Below are 19,457 nucleotides of genomic sequence, written 5' to 3'. Positions count from 1 at the left end.
CAGACCACACCATATATGATATGGAATGGTAAGAGACCCAACCTGAGTTACCTCAGGGTATGGGGATCGCCGGCTTATGCCAAAGCGTTGGCATCAGACAAGCTTAGTGCTGAGAGTACTAAATGTCAATTTGTGGGGTATCCTAGAGGTTCTAAGGGATACTACTTTAAACACAAGGTGTTTGTGTCCAAGAATGCTGAGTTCCTTGAGAAGGATTTGATCTCTCAAGGAGCCAGTGGGAGTAAGATTGATCTTGAAGAAGTTCAAGGACCACAGGAACAGATTGAGGAACCCGAGTCTGCTCCGCAGGCGACGTTCTCCAAAGGAGAAGTAAACACACAACTCCGTAGGTCTACGAGAGGTCATCCATCCACCTGAGAGGTATGGGTTTGTGATTGAGAATCAGCAAACCGTCGAGGATGATGAACCAAGTAACTACGAAGAGGCAGTCAAGGATATTGACTATTCTAGATGGCTTGAAGCCATGGAATCTAAAATGGATTCGATGTATAAAACAAGGTATGGACCTTAATTCCTAAACCGCAAGGAATCGTTCCTATTGGTAATAAATGGGTCTTTAAAAGAAAGACTGATGTAGATGGCAACGTTCAGACCTACAAAGCTAGGTTGGTGGCGAAAGTGTATCGTCAAAGACAAGGAGTTGACTACGATGAGATTTTCTCACCGGTTGCCATGATCAAATCTATTAGGATCATGCTTGCAATAGTAGCAGGCATCAAGGAGTTGGAATATTCATTTTGATGAAGTCGTTAGGAGTAATAGTTTCATCAAGAACGAGGATGAACCTTGTGTTTACAGGAAGGTTAGTGGGAGTAATGTTGTCTTCCTGGTACTTTATATATATGACATATTACTTATAGGAAATGACATCCCCACATAACAAATAACGAAAGAGTGGCTTTCAGAAAGCTTCACCATGAAGGATTTGGGAGAAGCGGCCTTTATACTTGGTATAAAAATCTATAGAGATAGATCCAACAGGCTGCTGGGTTTATCTCAATCCACGTATGTTGACAAGATGCTAAAGAGGTTTAGCATGGAAGGGTCGAAAAAGGGTTTTCTTCCCGTCAGTCATGGGGTACATCTTTCAAAGGCTATGTGTCTTAAGTCACAGCCTGAGAAGGATCTCATGAGTGGAATTCCATATGCTTCGGCTATTGGATCCATCATGTATGCCATGATATGTACGAGACCAGATGTCTCATATGCTTTGAGCATTACGAGCAGATACCAGTCTGACCCTGGAGAGGGTCACTGGATAGCAGTCAAGACCATCCTTAAATACTTAAGAACAACTAAGGTTGTGTTTCTGGTCTATGGTAGGGTTGATGAGTTTACAGTGAAAGGGTTCACTGATGCCAGCTTTCAAAGTGACAAAGATGACTGTAAGTCACAATCAGGGTTTGTATTCACCTTAAATGGTGGGGCAGTATCTTGGAAGAGTTCCAAGCAGGAAATAAAAGCAGATTCAACGACAGAAGCTTAATACATAGCTGCTTCAGAAGCGGCTAAGGAGGTCGTGTGGATCAAGAAGTTCATATCTGAACTAAGGGTGGTTCCAAGCGTAGATGAGCCCGAAAAGTTGCTTTGCGAAAGCACTGGAGCCAATGCGCAGTCAAAGGAACCTAGGTCTCATCAAAGATCTAAACACGTGCTTCGCAGATATCACCTGATTAGAGTAATCATTGATTGGAAGGATGTAAAGATGGATTATCTTCCCACAGATAATAACCTAGCCGATTCTCTGACAAAGGTTGTTTCTCAGAGAACATATGATAGTCATTATGAGGCTTTGGGTATACGTCTTAGGTCAGATTGGCTCTAGGTCAAGTGGGAGCTTGTTAGTATATGGATGTCCTAGAGACAATCTTTTGATTAGATTAGGACAAATGTGGACCTTTTATATTGTCGCAAATAAATAAAAACACTCTTTATCCTGTTTCATATTTTGTCTCAATATTATTGTTAATATTTTATATGAGTGACTGGATAAATCCCTTGGAATAGTACAGGTATCTCTTGAGTATTTGTGATGAGATCACGATCATGAGGATTCAAGGATACCGCACGTTTATTCCTAATTTTATGTTCCTAGTCTAGAGACACTGAGAATAGGGATCAGTGGTCTCGGGTAAGACTAGCACGACTTATCTACTTGTATTTGGATACAAGGTAAAGACCTCATCTGCTACAGATATGGATATGTCTTAGCTAAAGTCATGGGTGGACCTATAAGGGTATAGCTCGCACTGAACAGACCCACAAAGAGACTCTATGAGGAAATCTCACAGAGAGTATCATTAGAGTAGTCTCTTTATATTTGGGTATGTCTTTCCTTAGACTAGAAGTTATTACCTAGACTGTGTTCTAGGAGGCACGCTTTGACTGTATACCTCGTCTGCCTGAAACATGGAGACTCATAGGTACAATGTTGGGCTTGTCCTGAAAGAGCACAAGGCTAGGGTGATAAGCTGAAGGAATTCGTCAAATCTCTGTAAGAGATTAGGTTATCTGTAAACCGAAGAAATCGAGATGACATTTACAAGGACTCGAGAATCTATGCATAGTAAAAGAGGTCATGAGATGATCTGCCGTTAGAGTCAGTAAATTGAAGATTCCCTATTTCGACCCTAAACTGCAAGGGTTGTTACGTTTCCTTACCCTAGGTTTAATGAGGAAGGTAACCGAGATGAAAGAAAATACATACGGCAACCAAATATGTGTAATAGGATGATTATGTCATTAACCTAACTAGCTCTGGGGCAACAAAGCATTGCTAGTGCTCTGTGTTGTCATTAGATGGGTTGTGGGCTTGTTGGGCCCAAGCCCATTTATGTCAGTTGCTATGTTGGGCCTAATGGGTCACACACTAACACCTTATTGTCATGCTAATATAGCATAAAAGGTATTGGGCCTAATAATGGCTGTTAGCCCAAGAAGAAGTTTGGAAGCCCACCAAAAAGGAAAAGGACGCATGGATCATGTAATGGGCTTGGATGGTCCAAGACATTACTAATTAATTTAATTAGTTAAATTTATTATCAAATATTTAAATTTTGAATTTTGAATTTTGAATTTTGAATTTTGAATTTTGAATTTTGAAATTCGAATATTTGAATTTGAAATTTGAATTTTGAATTTTGAATTTTGAAATTTGAATTTTGAATTTTGAATTTGAATTTTGAAATTCGAATATTTGAATTTGAAATTTGAATTTTGAATTTTGAAATTTGAATTTGAATTTTGAAATTTGAATTTTGAATTTAGAATTGAAATTTAGAATTTGAATTTTGAATTTAAATGTTTGAACTTTTGAATTTAAATGTTTGAATTTGAATTTGAATTGGCTATGAAAAGTTGTTTCATAACAAAAGGATAAGGTAAGATCTTGTTGGAACAAATCCCAAGTATCAAGAGGAGATCTTTGAGCATCATCCAAGGCTGATTTGGGGCACTGATTTTGGGTCTTGTGATGGTCATAGGATCAACCAAATGAGCTCCAATCAGATTTGGTTTGTTAAGAGAATAAGTGAGTGACTTGGTTCAAGTTTGAATGCAACTGCTCAACGTATCTGGACTGTTTTGAGGCTGAATGGGACGCACCATATGGCTGGTCATATGATGGTTGTTAAGTCAGATTTTTGTTGAGATATGCACTTGATATCATGAGGATATGATAGGAGGCTGTTGGCAAGATCTGATTTGCAATAACTCCACTAATTCCTCTCCTAGTGTGCGCTACATAGGGCTGATTTTTGAGTGACGAAATCAGATTTTTATTCACTCATTCTCTCATGTCCTTTGGTCATCTTTTTGTGAGGTTTTCTTAAGAGAGTTTTGAAAATTACCTAGCACTTTCTAAGTGAATTCCATGCGCAACTTTTGTGATTTTTCTTGCTGAAAATTCACTTAACTAAACACCTTAAAACCTTGCCTCCTACCTCTCCATTAGGGACGCCTAGCTTGCCTCCCTTGAAGAAGAGTTCTTCCGTCTTGACAAAGGGTGATGTGGATCAACATTAGAGGGCTTGTATCTTCAAGCCTCACCTTGATCATCTTTAAGTTTTTGAAAGCAAACAAGGTAACATCCATGTCCTAAAGTATGTTTCTTGATATGGTATGTGTAATTCCGCTTTGAAAATTTTGTTTTCATCCTCACATGCCTACGACCCTCAAGGCCATTTTACTTTCACTTTGAGATAGGCTCATTGTCTTCATTGTCCTCCTCCTTGTCAGAGAAGGTGATAGGTTTCTTAGAGGTGGCTCCTTCTGGTCTTTTGGTGATGCTGAATGCTCTTTTCAGCCTCTGACTGGAACGTTCCCTCTTTCTGGGGGGTGCTTTGGCAGAAGATATAGGGGGAGGTTTCTTGCCCTGCTTGCTCTCAGTAGCAGCAGGGGCTTCTTTCTTTACCTTGGAAGGAGAGGGAACGAATTTTCTTGCCTGTGTGTGGGAGGAAGAGGTTGCAGATTTTGAAGGTGTTGCCTTCGTGGTTTTCTTTTGTGGGGTATCAGTGCCCTCTTCTTCATCATCAAACTCACCAATGTCAATTCTGACGTTATAACCTGTAGGGAATGAAAGCTCTGATTCAATGTAGGTGCTCCTCAGACCATTCCATGTTTTGAAATCGATGACAGACCCAACCACCAGGCCTTCATCTTCAGAAGTGGTTACACCAGCTCTTAGACAGAGCTTTGTAATTAGGCAGGGAAGGGAAACGATGGTTTTTCTGAACTCCATCTCCAGGTTGCCGTGAATGAGGGGTACTACATCAATGGGGATATTTTTCATGATGCAGTATAATTGCACCTGTAGTGCCCACTTGACAGTGGCATCATGAGTTGAGGGGCTGAGGTTGGTGTTAGCAAACAAAGTCCAGAATCTAGCTTCGTCCTTCAAACTACCCTTGCAGAGGGCTCCCTTGGAATAGACGGGGTCACCAATGGTGATCAAGTTCTTTACGTCCGGCACGAACTTTAGAACCTTTCTGCTCTCTATGTACCCACTATACGGGCAGTTGGGTACAATTGGAAGGTGGAGTACCTCCTTGATGGCTTCAGGGGAGAATGAGACTTTCTTCCCTCTTACAACTACCTCATCAACCTTGTAACCTTTAGGTAGTCTCTTTGCATGGTACAAAAATTCAGCCACCAAGGAGGGGAAGAACTCTCGTACGTCTGTTGCAAACCAGGTCCATTTGAGTTTGCTCAAAGCTCTCTTCATGACGGATGCCAGAGGAGCTTTGTCTTTCAAGAAAATGTTCCTCTCTGGGTAGAGAGACACCTTTTCTTCATTAATTTCGGGTTCCTGGTCAGCACTAGCCATAGGGGTGACAATTACATAAAGTCTAGTCATGGTTATAGACGAAGGAAAGGTTAGGGCAAAATGCAGAGAAGGGTGATGAAGAGAAAAAAGTTTCTAAGTTAGCAAGAGAAATGGTAAGGTTTGAGAAAGAGAAGAGAAGAGTTTAAATAAAAACGCAGAGGAGGAAAGGTGAGGAGTTTTTCAGGACGTGGAGGTTAAAGAAAGGAAGTTTAAGAAATAGTGGAGGGGAATGTTACAAAATGAGTGGTCAGGGGTTAGTGGTGTTTACTGCTGATGATGATCTAAGGAGGTGGAACGGTTTAGGTTAGAATCGTGGGAGAGAGGGAAAGAGAAGGGGAGCAATTGCATTAATGGCTCAGTGGACAGTTGCTTTTGCAGGGCACGTTTTCAAAAAATTTGAAATGAGTGCAGATTTGATAACGGCTGCGTACCTTGGGGTGACTCAGCAGGGACAGGTGTCCCTTTCGTCCCTATCTCTTTCGTTCAGGGAACGTTCCCCTCCCTTAATTTCTACTGAATCTAATATTTCCCTAAAAAGAAATTATATAATAACAATATGAATTTCTAACATTCATCATGGACTAAAATTATAAAACAAAAATGCAGAGATAACAATTATTTTGGATCATGAATTTCTAACAATATGAATTTCTACTGTATAAAATTATTATTATTATTATTTATTATTTTCCTGGGTGTATGTGGTTATTGAACCACCCCAAAACTACGTTCCTGCCACGGAACGTATTTCAATTATTTTGGATTAGAGGTGAACATAAGACGTTCTCTCTCTTTTTGGGAGCTCTGTGGTTAAGTTTAACCACCCCAAAATTTTGCTCTTGTCAGAGGGAAAAGGCATCCACTGGGTTGCCTCCCAGTCAGCGCTTAGTTTAATGTCTTTAGCTAGACATGGTACTTACCTCTTATTCCTCTGAGGTAGATGTTGAGGGAACTTAATGTCCCCTGGCAGTTTTCCTGGTGGTCTGGTGTTGAGGCTAGTAGTTATCTGTCCCAGGTGGGATTCAATGTTTCTGACCACAACATCGTTCCTGGTAACATATTCCTTGACGTAATTCTCCAAGGTATTGATGCGTTGGTCATCTTTAGGGAATGGAGCATAATTGGTTCTTCTCTGTTGATCATATGCTCCATTTCCCATATTGTTGCCTTGTTGAAATTGTTGCTGCTGATTGTTGTATGGTCTTTGGTTCATGGGTGGTCTCCATTGTGGATTATGGTTCTGATCTTTCATTAAGGTGCCTCCAGAATTCTGGTTGTTGTTGCATCCTACATGTTGATTGTCCCTGGATTGGATGAAGTTTTTGTTCCTAAATTTTTTTGCATAACATACCAAGGCTGTGGATGGACAGTCTATTGAGTCGTGATTATCACCACAGGCTGAGCATGGTTCACTCTCAGAGGCTGTGAGTTGTAAGACTTTCATTCTTGGTTGTTCTTGGTCAGATTTCAGATTCTTCACCTCATTCATCAGTGTAGCCAGTTGGGCTTTCATGGCAGTTTGTTTGTCTAATTCTAGCATGTCTGGCTTCCTTACTGGACTCATTCTTTCTAGTAGCCATTGGAAACATCTTTCTGCAGTGCCTTCTATTATTTCGTATCTGGACTCAAGAGTTCCTGTGAAAAAGTATCCTCCTGCAACAAAATCTAAATATGATTGAGAAGTATGATCAATTCCTTTATAGAAAGACTGTAAAATTCACCATTTCTCCACCCCATGGTTTGATCATTTTCTGATGATGTCCTTATATCTCTCCCATGCTTGATAGAGATTTTTTCCATAAAACATTCTGAAGTTAGATAGTTCAGCTCTAACATCAGCTTGACGAGACATAGGGAAAAATCTCTCTATGAACTTATTAGAGAGTTCTTCCCATGAGTGTATAGATCCAGGGGTGAGAGATTTCTTCCAGATCTTGGCTTTTGAGCCCAAAGAATGAGGAAACAGCCTCATTCTCATACTCTCTTCTGTCACACCCTCAGTTCTGAAATTATCTCAAATATCTTGAAAATTGGTGAGGTGTGTGTAAGGATCTTCTGCAGGGAGTCCATTGAAGACTCCAGCCTCCCTGATCATGTGAAACATGATGGGTTTTAGTGCAAAGTTGGGAGCTACAGGGGGGAGGATTACTCCTTTTTCTGGTCTATTCCTTGAAGGGGAAGCCAGAGCTCTGAAGTTCTGTTCAGGAGGAATCTCTTCATTGTTGTTGTTGTGAATAGCCATGTTTGTTTCAAAAATATTTTCCCTGAGATTACTTCTTCTCTTGTGAAGAGTACGTTCTGGTTCAGGATCAAAGAAGAACTCAGGTATTTCAGTGGAGTGGTGAGAATCTGTTTCAGACTCTTCACTTATAAACCATAAAACACAGACAGTATGAATAGCAAATTTGTGACAAAAAATCAATAAATGAAACATTTACAGAGTATGTACTTAAAACAGTTAAAAGGACAGAATTTAGTTTTACTATCCCCGGCAACGGCGCCAAAAACTTGTTGGGCCCTGAACTTGTTGGTTGTTTAAGATATTCTTGTGGAGGACGTTCCTTTCTTTCAGTTCATCAAGAGAAACACATTCGTTCTCTTGACTTCAACCCAAGTGCGCAAGTGCACGCATCATGTAATAAGCGGGACTATTAGAGCCCAGATTATGGTTCCCACGAGGATAGTACTCTAAGTAATGCCTTTAAACTATTTTAAAAGAATAAAAATGAAAAGAGAAGTTAGTAATTGATCTGTTTGGTCAAACATTCCGTACTGTCTTGACAACGTTTCTCAAGAACAGTAAGTTCAATCTGACAGCAAACAGCTCCCCGCGTCGTTATGTATGATCTCCTTCTTGATGAGAGAAGGAACAACAGTATTCATTGGAGAATTGTTAATACAAGATTGAATAAAGAAAATAATAATAATAATAATAATAATATATTTAAGAGACAACAAGATGGAGTGATAAAACAGTTTTTAACAGAATGAACGGATCCATTGTTCCATTCTTAAATAGTTATATTCTCCACTCAAGACTTAACACTTATGGCTTTGATCAGGTCTTTTCACTGCCAACTCTGATTCCTAAGCTCATGGACTAAATGGCTCACAAGTTTCCATATTCCTATGGCTCCCTTGACTCCAACAGTTACTAAGCACGGGACCTTTTGTGAACGAGATGGTCCCTTATTCCTAAGGAAACCAGCAGTGTTATTTCAACAACACTACCTTCCCCTCTGGTTAAGCTGTCTAAAATCCCTTCCTTATGGAAGTTTCTTTCTCAGTATGCGTTCAATTTCCATTGAGTTGTTTTCTTGACTGCATGAAAGGGGCGGTGTGAACAGTGCTCAGAGGGATGCAAGTTGCTTGGATGGGACACATATTATTGAGATTTGCCTTTTCTTCTGCAGTCCCCATGCCTTGCTTTCCTCTTAGCCAATAGGAACTCTTTATTCCCTGTTGTGCACGTTTCTTCCCACTTGATTTTTGTACCTCTTGTGCTTTATGGAAGCTTCTTTTCAATGTTACCTGCAAAGTGTGCAGAGGGATTGAGTTAATGGAGCAGGTGTATTTAATGTTCCCATTTTGTTCCCCTTTTTCTATATTTCTCAAATGATTACATTATCATCCGTTCCCCCACTGTGTTTTTGTCACAAAGATATAAATACGTATTTTTAATGCAAAAGTTGCTCATCAGATGAGGGAACGGAAGGTATTTTGCCATCAAAATAGGCTTAGATGGGAACGAATTTTTGTCCCATCAGCCATGGAGTGTGTTCTTGAGTTCTCTTGAAGAACAACACATGTTGGCTTGGTTCCTTTGATTTTAGTGTAGGTTCTCTTAAATTTTTTCTTGAAAAATCTCATCTTTTTCTCTTGAGTTATTGAGCTCTAACTCTTGATCATGTTCATGAAGGTGTGTTCTTGGTGGGAAAAAGTGGAGCTTTGAGCTAAAGGAGGGAGCTTAAAGATGTAAGCTTCCATTTGGGAAATAGAAACCAAAAAGCCTTTCTTTTTGCCTTGTGTTGCCTCAGTTTTGCCATGTTCAAGGGGGAAATATTGTTGAATTTTTTTTAAAGTCATGGTCTGATGATTATACTAAAAAGTGGGTGAGTTTTGAACCATGAAATGATGGATTTGATGAGTAAAGGTGCCACCTTTGGACCTTTGAGTGGAGTTCATGTAAAATGATGAACATGAACCCTAAAATGACCTATGAGTAATTCGACCATGTCATGGAATGGAAGGGTTTGATGACAAAAAAATGTTATGAAGTTGTTAAGTGTGAAAAAATTATAAGAAAGACTAACTAGGTGGGTTATCTCTAAGTAAAACACACTAATCTTGATTAAGGATGGCTTAAAACCCTAATTAACCTAACTAGGCAAATCTGCCCCCTTAAGTATATGAGGGTTTAGTTGTGATAAAAATAAGGAAAGTATGAATTAGTGGATTAATAAAGGGTAAGGATTAATTAACTAAAGAAATGATTAAGAAATAAGTTAAAACCTTAATCTTCACCACTAATAATTCGGCCATGTATGCTAAGATAGGGTCACTATGTAAAATTATTATTAAGACCTAATTAGGACATTAATCTAGTGATTAAGTGAAGTGGACTATGCATAATACACTAATTAAAGATTAAACTCTAAAATTGAACTTAAGTAGGGTTTATGTTCACTAATCAAGCAATTAGTGAACTTGAAGTATCATGACATAATGTGTAACAGCCCGTTACGTACCGGTGATGTTATCATTGCATATAGTATTAAGTGCAGTTACAATCACAGTAATTGAGTTAATTAAATTACGGGTAAACTTTTTCTTTTATTAAATCCTTAACTTTAAATATTAGCCATTTCCGTAATCAATTAAAAACAACACTGTAATCGTAAATGCAAAACTCGCGGAAGCGTAAAACTTATTAATCACAACCCCTCCAAGCAATACCATCAACTCTAGGTGATAAAATGACATATTTTCAATTTTTGCACTGTGGGAATCGATTCCCAACCTCAAGGAATCGATTCCCAGCAGCTACAGTATCACGCAGAAGCTTAATTTTTGCTCCCCTGTTTTAAGGAATCGATTCCCAACAGCAAGGAATCGATTCCCAGCCTTCACAGTGGCTGAAATTCACGTGCTCTGTATCAGGGAATCGATTCCCAACAGCAGGGAATCGATTCCCTACTGTGGAAAACCAATTTTGACAGCTTTTTCACTTCAAAAGAGATCCATGATTTCATTCCTATCACTTTAATACTTACTATAACCCTTGTACCATTACAAATGTAGGCTCTAGGCCCTTCCATCATGCATATTCATTATGTAATGCATCAATTACAATATTTTCCATTCGTTTTTCCATTTACACATCATATGGCTCATTTTACATAAGTCACTAAATGCCTTTAAACATAATGTGTGGCCATGGACAAGTCTCATGCTCACCAAAATACCAATATAAACCAAAGACATAACTATACATCAATTTTAAAGGACTTAACATATAGTCATGATCATACAAAAGCATGGCAATATCAACATGCAACAAGTTCACAGCCTAAGTCCAAAGTATTAAACACTATGCTATTTGTATCAAATGGAATCCTCCAACATGCTATGCCCTCCATATGCACCTCATGCTCATCTCCTCCATGCTCAACATAACCTGAAATGGTGTCCCCAAACGCGGGATGAGATATACAAATATATCTCAGTAAACCAAGGGTACTAGAGGATCACTCCACCCCATGGCTCACTCAATGTGCAACAATAACATAATGTAAAATGCATAACATACAAAATCACAAACAACTGGACACAAATCAAAGAACATCCACATCAGGATTCCGTTCAAGGACCCCATCATATAACTCCCGGGAAGCTTCCTGGTGCCTCTTCCATGGATGAGACAATCCCATGGCAAAACCCAACTGGAACTCCTTATGAGCCCTATCCAGCGGAAGTCTCATGTTTGGATCATCATGGTACCGCTCCCAGAGTCGGCCCCACGGTGGTGCACCAACTAAGCAACTGGAAACGTGAAGAGCAGAGAATCAAGAGTTCTCATTGGCTGAAAGCAGAAGCAAAACATGGGAAGGTCTGCAAACAACGGCTAATAATCACCAAAACATGTTCCATTCAGCAATTCACGCAAGCTTCACACTCTGCTGCCACAGTCCCGTCCCCTCATTCAAGCAACTAGCTCCAAAGGAATTACAGTCTTGCCACTCCTCTTCCAGCTATAAATTGGACCACCCTCACACAAAAACATCATCGAATCCTGGAGGGTTTGCAGTCCGAAAGGAAGAGATCACTTAGTAGTAGTTAGTAACTTAGTTTAATTTTAAGTTGTAACTGTAGTTAAGTGACAACCCATCTTCTCTTCTCTGTAAACAACCATCAAGACTCCTCACGAGCAAATACCCATCTTTCTCCATTTTTTGTTTCTTTTTGTAAACTGTCTTTTAAATTAATATAAGTGTTTTTCTCTTCGTTCCAATTGTTATCTCTTGACTGAATCTCGGGTCTATGTGATCTCAGTTGAGAATAATTATGTTTAAACTATCAGCCATGAGCTGAACTATCTATGGAACGGGTAAACAGTGAAACTCTTAAAGAATTGTTTTCAAAACTCTTGACCGAAGCTTTTTGTATTTCTTTGGCTAAGTAAGCTATATTCATTGTGCGCCAATGGAAATTGGGTACATACTGAGAAAGGAACTTCCATCAGGAAGGGATTTCAGACAGCTTAGCCATTGGGGGAAGGTAGATGTCATGGCAAAAATGCTACTGGTCACCTTAGGAATAAGGGGCCAACTCGTCCATTTTAAGGTTCTGAACTAAGTACTTGTTGGAGTCAAGGGAGCCATAGGAATATGGAAACTTGTGATCCATCTAGACCATGAGCTGAGGAATCAGAGTTGGTAGGCAAAGAAACTGGGACAAAGCCAAAAGATGCTAAGTCTTGAGCAGAGAAAACAACCCCTTTAAGAGTGAAGCAGTAAATCTGTTCCTTCTGTTAAACTGTTTTAACCACCACCCTGTTGTCTCTTGATTATAGTTATTTCTGTTTTAGTAGTTTTATTTTATTTAGTACTTATAAAAACTCCAATAATTGTTATCTCACCTTCTTCTAAACAGGAAGGATCACATACATAACGCAGCGAGCAACTGTTTGCCATCAGATTGAACCTACTGCTCCTGAGGAACGTTGTCAAGACAGTAGGGAACATTTGACCAGACAGTTCATTTACTAACTTTTCTTCTCATTTTCACTCTTTTTAAACAGTGATAAAACAATAATTAGCACTCTATCCTCGTGGGAACGATAATTTGGGCATTAATACTCCCTTTATTACTTGATGCGTGCACTTGCGCACTTGGGTTGGCACTAAGGGACAAATTTGTATTCTGCAAGAACAGAGGAACGTCCCCTATCAGAACTTATATTTTTCCACCATCACCAAACCACCCAACAAGTTTTTGGCGCCGTTGCCGGGGATAGAAACACTAACTGTTGTTCTTATCATTGTTTTCTAACACATATACTGTATATCTGACTTTACTTTTATTTTATTTTTCTCTTTATCATTGAATCAGTTGTGCATATATATACCCTGTGCTATTGGTTTATGAGTGAAGAGTTTGAAACAGACTCTAACCACTCCATTGAAGTACCTGAGTTTCTCTTTGATCCTGAGCCAGAACGTACACTCCATAGGAGAAAAAGGAACCTCAGGGAAGAATTTCTTGAAAACATGGCTGATCACAATAATAACAATGAAGAGGTTCCCCCTGAACAGAACTTCAGAACTTTGGCTGCTCCTTTCAGGAACAGACCAGATAGGGGAGTAATCCTTCCCCTTGTAGCACCAAATTTTGAACTAAAACTTATCATGTTCCACATGATAAGGGAAGCAGGGGTCTTCAATGGACTCCCTGCAGAAGATCCTTACACACTCCTCACAACATTCCAAGATATTTGTGATAATTTTAAAGCTGAGGGTGTAACATAGGAGAGCATGAGAATGAGGTTGTTCCCTCACTCCTTAGGCTTAAAAGCTAAAACGTGGATGAAAACTCTCACCCCTGGATCAATCCACACATGCGGAGAACTCTCTAACAAGTTCATAGAGAGGTTTCTCCCAATGTCTCGACAAGCTGATGTTAGAGCTGAAATCTCTAACTTCAGAATGTTTCATGGAGAAAATCTCTATGAAGCATGGGAGAGATACAAGGACATCATAAGAAAATGTCCAAACCATGGGGTAGAGAGTTAGGGAGTGTTACAATCTTTCTATAAAGGAATTGACCATACTTCTCAATCTCATCTAGATTTTGCTGCAGGAGGATATTTCTTTACATAAACACTTGAATCAAGATACGAAATCATAGAAGGGACTGCTGAAAGATGTCTCCAATGGCCAATAGACAGAGTGAGCCTAGTGAGGAAGCCAGGCATGCTAGAACTGGATAAACAAACAGCTATGGAAGCCTAGCTGGCATCACTCATGAATGAAGTAAAGAACCTGAGAGCTGACCAAGCAGCACCAAGGATGGAAGTCTTACAACTCACAACAACTGAAACAGAACCATGCTCAGCCTGTGGTGACCTTCATGACTCAACAAACTGCCCATCCACTGCATTGGTGTGTTATGCAGAAAATTTTGACAATAGGAACTTCACCAGAGACAATCAACAAGCAGGACGAAATACACATTCAAGCCCTACAGGAACTATCATTAAGGATCAGAACCACAATAACCAATGGAGGCCACCCATTAACCAGAGACCATTCAACAACAATCAGCAGCAGTATCAGCAAGGTAGCAGCAGTGGAACGTTTGAACAAAGGAGAAACAACTACGTTCCGTTCCACAGAGATAACCAACGCATCAACACCATGGAAAATTATGTCAAGGAATATGTCACCAGGAATGATGCAGTGGTCAGGAACATTGAGTCCCATCTGGGGCAGATTGCTGCCAACCTTCAAACTAGAACACAAGGATCACTAGCAGGGAATACTGATCTTCCCTCAACAACCAAGCCAAAAGTAACACCTATCTCCCCTTCAGAGCAAATCAAAGTTGTCACCTTAAGAAATGGAAAAGCCACAGCACAGCCCACAGTTCAACCAAAGGAAAAGGAACAGACTGAAGCATCTGAAGCAGCCCCAAAAGCACAACAACAATCACCAGTCACAGATGAACAGAACCCAGAACCTGAAAAGGAAGCCAACAACCAACCAATCAGTCCAACTCAAAGCAAGCAAATATCAACAAAAATTATGTTCCCTCAAAGAACAAAAAAGCAACAGGAGGATAAGCACTTTGGAAAGTTCCTTGACATTTTAAAACAACTTCACATCAACATTCCTCTGGTGGACGCATTAGAACAGATGCGCAGGTACGTAAAATTCATGAAAGATGTCCTCTTAAAAAAAAGAGAAATAACGGAATATGAGACTGTAAAAATGACACAAGAGAGTAGCCAGTACTTAGGCAGACTCCCACCTAAGCTTCAAGACCCAGGAAGCTTCACCATTCCTTCATTATAGGAAACACGTACCAAGGGAAAGCCTTGTGTGATTTAGGGGCCAGCATCAATCTCATGCCCCTATCTGTCTTCAAACAATTATCCGCTGGACCAGCTAAACCCACCACAGTGACTTTGGCAGACAGATCCATCGTCAAGCCAGAAGGGAAGATTGAAGATCTGCTAGTCAAAGTAGACAAATTTATCTTACCCGCTGACTTCATCATTCTGGATTATGAAGCTGACATTGACGTTCCCATCATTCTGGGTAGACCGTTCCTAGCAACTGGAGGAGCAGTTATCAATGTACAAAAAGGGGAACTAACCATGAGAGTTCATGACGATGAGATCAAGTTCAATATTTTCAAAGAAATAAAGTTCCAGGATGAAGGAGAAGACTTGGAAGAATGTTCTGCTCTCACAAAAAACAGAGGAAGAAGAATATGAGGAAGAAGAAGAAGATCCACAACAGGAAGAGCAGAGTTGCTATCTGCAAGAAAGAAGGCCTGAACCTTTGATAAGAACTGAAAAGGAGAAGCAGCTCAAAAGACCTTCTTCAGAAAAACCTCCTGAGTTAGAACTAAATCCCCTTCCCCAACATTTGAAGTATGCATATCTGGGGAACAACAACACCCTTCCTGTGATCATTTCTTCATTTCTTACCAAGGAACAAGAAGAATTGTTGCTTGACAAGCTCAAAAAGTATCAAGGAGCCATCAGTTGGACCATAGCTGATCTCAAAGGTATCAGTCCCTCATTCTGTATGCATAAAATATTATTGACTGATCCTAACAATTTTTCAGTGGAACACCAAAGAAGATTGAACCCTATAATGAAAGAAGTGGTGAGAAAGGAAGTTATGAAATGGCTGGATGCAGGGATCATATACCCAATATCTGACAGCAGTTGGGTAAGTCCTGTCCAATGCGTCCTAAAAAAAGGAGGCATAACAGTGGAGGAGAATGAAAAGAATGAGCTGATACCTGTAAGAAAGGTTACAGGATGGAGAATCTGCCAAGATTACATGAAGCTCAACAATGCCACCAGGAAGGACCATTTCCCACTCCCTTTTACAGATCAGATGTTGGACCACCTAGCAGGAAAAGAATACTTCTGCTTTCATGATGGATATTCGGGGTATAATCAAATTGCCTTGGCACCAGAAGATCAACATAAAACCACCTTCACCTGCCCATATGGAACGTTCGCATTCAGAAGGATGCCCTTCGGGTTATGTAATACACCAGCAACGTTCCAGAGGTGTATGTTCTCAATCTTTTCTGATCTAATAGGTGAAGGAGTAGAAGTCTTTATGGATGATTTTTCAGTACTGGGAACGTCATATGATCACTGCTTGGACAACTTAGAAGAAGTTCTTCAAAGGTGTCTGTCCTCTAATCTAGTGCTTAATTGGGAAAAATGCCACTTCATGGTGAAAGAAGGAATAATCCTGGGACACAAGATTTCCAGAGAAGGACTGGAAGTGGATCAAGCCAAAGTAGAAGCTATAGCAAAATTGCCGCCACTAGTAAGTGTAAAAACCTTGAGATCTTTTTTAGGGCATGCAGGCTTTTACAGAAGGTTTGTTAAAGATTTTTCCAAAATAGCTAGACCTTTGTGCTACTTATTAGAAAAAGATATAAAATTTGAGTTTAACTCTGATTGTGTGAAAGCTTTTGAATTTTTGAAAAATAAGCTCATCACCACGCCTGTCATCCAACCTCCAGACTGGAACTTACCCTTTGAACTAATGTGCGATGCAAGTGATCATGCTATTGGGGTAGTTCTGGGCCAGAGGAAGGACAAACTTTTTCGTAGCATATATTACGCCAGTAAAACTCTAAATGAAGCTCAGGTGAACTACACAGTTCACCTGAAAAGGAGCTATTGGCTGTAGTATATGCTTGTGAAAAATTCAGGCCTTACATTTTAGGATCAAAAGTTACTGTCCATACTGACCATGCAGCTCTCAAGTATCTCTTCTCAAAAAAGGAAGCAAAACCAAGATTGATAAGATGGGTCCTACTGCTGCAAGAGTTCAATCTGGAGATCAAAGAAAGAAAAGGATGTGAAAATCAAATTGCATATCATCTGTCCAGATTGGAACACATTGAAGTGGGGCTACCAATCAAGGAAACGTTCCCTGACGTACAATTGTTTGTCATTAATCACATAGAGACAAATGCTCCTTGGTTTGCTGATATAGAAAACTTCCTTGCAGTAGGGCTGGAACCTTATGAGGCGAATAAAATGCAGAAGAAGAAATTTTTTCACGATTGCAAGAACTACCTCTGGGACGAACCACTACTGTTCAGAAGATGCGCAGACCAAATGATAAGAAGGTGCGTTCCAGAAGAAGAACAGCCTCAAATCCTTCAACACTGCCATTCGTCCCCATATGGAGGACATCTAGGTGGAATCAAGACTGCCTCCAAGGTTCTTCAATCAGGTTTCTTCTGGCCTTCCCTTTTTAAAAATGCACTTCAATATGCAAAAAATTGTGATAAATGTCAAAGAGAAGGTAACTTGACTAAACAAAATGAAATGCCCCTCAATCCGATCCTAGAAGTTGAATTATTTGATGTTTGGGGCATTGATTTCATGGGACCTTTTCCTCCTTCGTGTGGGAACAAATTCTTATTAATGGCTGTAGATTATGTAAGCAAGTGGGTAGAAGCAGTTGCTTTACCCACTAATGATGCTAAGGCGGTTACAAAATTTTTAAAGAGGAACATATTAACCAGATATGGAACCCCATGTTGTCTCATCAGCGACGGAGGGAAACATTTCATCAACCGCCAACTTGAGAGGTTGTTGGAGAAATATGGAATCAAACACAAAGTTGCAACCCCATATCATCCACAAACCAGTGGTCTCATTGAAGTCTCTAACTGATAGGTTAAGAGAATTTTAGAGAAGGTAGTTAATCCTTCTTGAAAAGACTGGTCTCTCAAGTTAGACGAGGCATTATGGGCTTACAGAACAGCATATAGAACACCCTTAGGGTGTTCCCCATACAGATTGATATTTGGCAAAGCTTGCCACCTCCCACTCGAACTGGAGAACAAGGCTTACTGGGCAGTCCAAACCCTCAACATGGATGGAAAAACAGCTGGAGAGAAGATATTGCTGCAACTCGAAGAATTAGAGGAGTTCAGAGGGAACACATACGAAAATCATAAATTGTACAAGGAGAAGATGAAGAAGTGGCACGATAAAAGGATCAGGAACAGAGATTTCAAAATCGATCAGAAGGTGCTACTCTTCAACTCCAGACTCAGACTGTTCCCAGGTAAACTCAAATCAAGATGGACCGGGCCATATCAAATTGTTAACGATGCAGGAAACAGAACTTTTGAAATCCAAGGTTCAGAACATGGCCGTTCCTACAAGGTAAACGGGCACAAGTTAAAACTATACAATGCTGAAACCTTTGATGAAAAAGAGAAAAGTATCCCTCTTTCTGAAACCCCTTGAGAGGTAAGTACCATGTCTAGCTAAAGACATTAAACTAAGCGCTGACTAGGAGGCAACCCAGTAGATACATTTATTCTCTGACAAAGAGCAAAGTTTTGGGGTGGTTATCCATAACCACATAGCTCCCAAAAAGGAGGGAACGTCTGATGTTCCTCTCCAAAAAGTCCAAATAAAGTACGTTCTGTTCCAGGAACGTAGTTTTGGGGTGGTCTCTAACTACACCTCCACAATGAAAAGGAGAAAACCCTCCTATCTATCTTAGCTTAGTTTATTTTTCAGTTCTGTTTTAATTTAGTTTCTTTCTGTTCCCTTGTTATTAAACTTTTTAAATAGAAAAGACTTTTTGATCAAACTGTTTGGTATATGCATGCATTTCAGTTATAGTATTAAGACTGCCTAATTCTTTTGGATTAACTAACATACATGAAACACAAAGTCACTGACTAATCATGCTTGTTCTTTCTCTGAGTACTTGAAAATAGAAACAGTGCAGGAAATTTAATCCTCAGATTTTTGAAAGAAGCTGATCTGTGTGAACTCAAACTAGTAAGGAACGGAAAAATGCCAAACACCTACTTCTGAGAGCGTTCCTGAGGTGTAACCACAATGAAACTTCTCAGCTTACCTTAATGTTGTAAGTACTGCTGAAGACAGATGAATTCTGCTGTTAAGGATCAAAACAGAATCACACACTCACCTCACCTCAGTCATACACCATCTGGTCAATCAGAAAGAACAAGGAACGTACTCAACAATGAATAAAAAAAGGACAGAAGAAAAACAAAGAAAAAGGGGAACAGTGTTGGACGTTTAGCAAGTGCACTAGTCGTACAAGTAATAAAATGATGAGTAAAGATCGTTCCCACGAAGAATTGTGTTCAAACACCAATAAACCATAGAAAACTAATTTGACTCAGATAAGAGTTTGTAAAAATCATGAATAATTTGTCACCAGAAAATTGATTGTAAGTAATTTGACACAAAACAAATATGGATTAGGAATTAATAAAACAACAAGTAGTCAGAAAACAACTTTCCTCCATAATAACCCCTGTAAAAACTGATCATATGATGAATTCCTTTTCA

The 19,457-nt window shown here is 39.7% G+C and overlaps 1 protein-coding gene and 1 non-coding gene across 2 annotated transcripts; one reads left to right on the top strand and one right to left on the bottom strand.

Annotated features, from left to right (window-relative positions):
• Nucleotides 1–6,855: 6,855 nt before the first annotated feature.
• On the top strand, nucleotides 6,856–18,287 carry LOC133298605 (uncharacterized; the record flags this gene model as incomplete). Its single annotated transcript, XM_061497935.1, has 5 exons — nucleotides 6,856–6,981; nucleotides 14,335–14,765; nucleotides 15,279–16,475; nucleotides 16,763–17,236; nucleotides 17,915–18,287. Coding segments are annotated over exons 1-5 (2,601 nt in total), but the record flags the coding sequence as incomplete, so codon positions are not given.
• On the bottom strand, nucleotides 13,519–13,625 carry LOC133298606 (small nucleolar RNA R71). The gene has a single exon (XR_009749825.1). It is a non-coding gene; the product is annotated as a small nucleolar RNA R71 (small nucleolar RNA).
• Nucleotides 18,288–19,457: the final 1,170 nt, after the last annotated feature.

Source organism: Gastrolobium bilobum, unplaced genomic scaffold, assembly GCF_033153095.1.
Source record: "Gastrolobium bilobum isolate Gb01-03AN ecotype WA unplaced genomic scaffold, APGP_CSIRO_Gbil_v1 utg274911, whole genome shotgun sequence".
NCBI lineage: Eukaryota > Viridiplantae > Streptophyta > Magnoliopsida > Fabales > Fabaceae > Gastrolobium > Gastrolobium bilobum.
The sequence above is the reverse complement of the archived record's forward strand: the minus strand, read 5'-3'. Positions and strand labels throughout refer to the sequence as shown.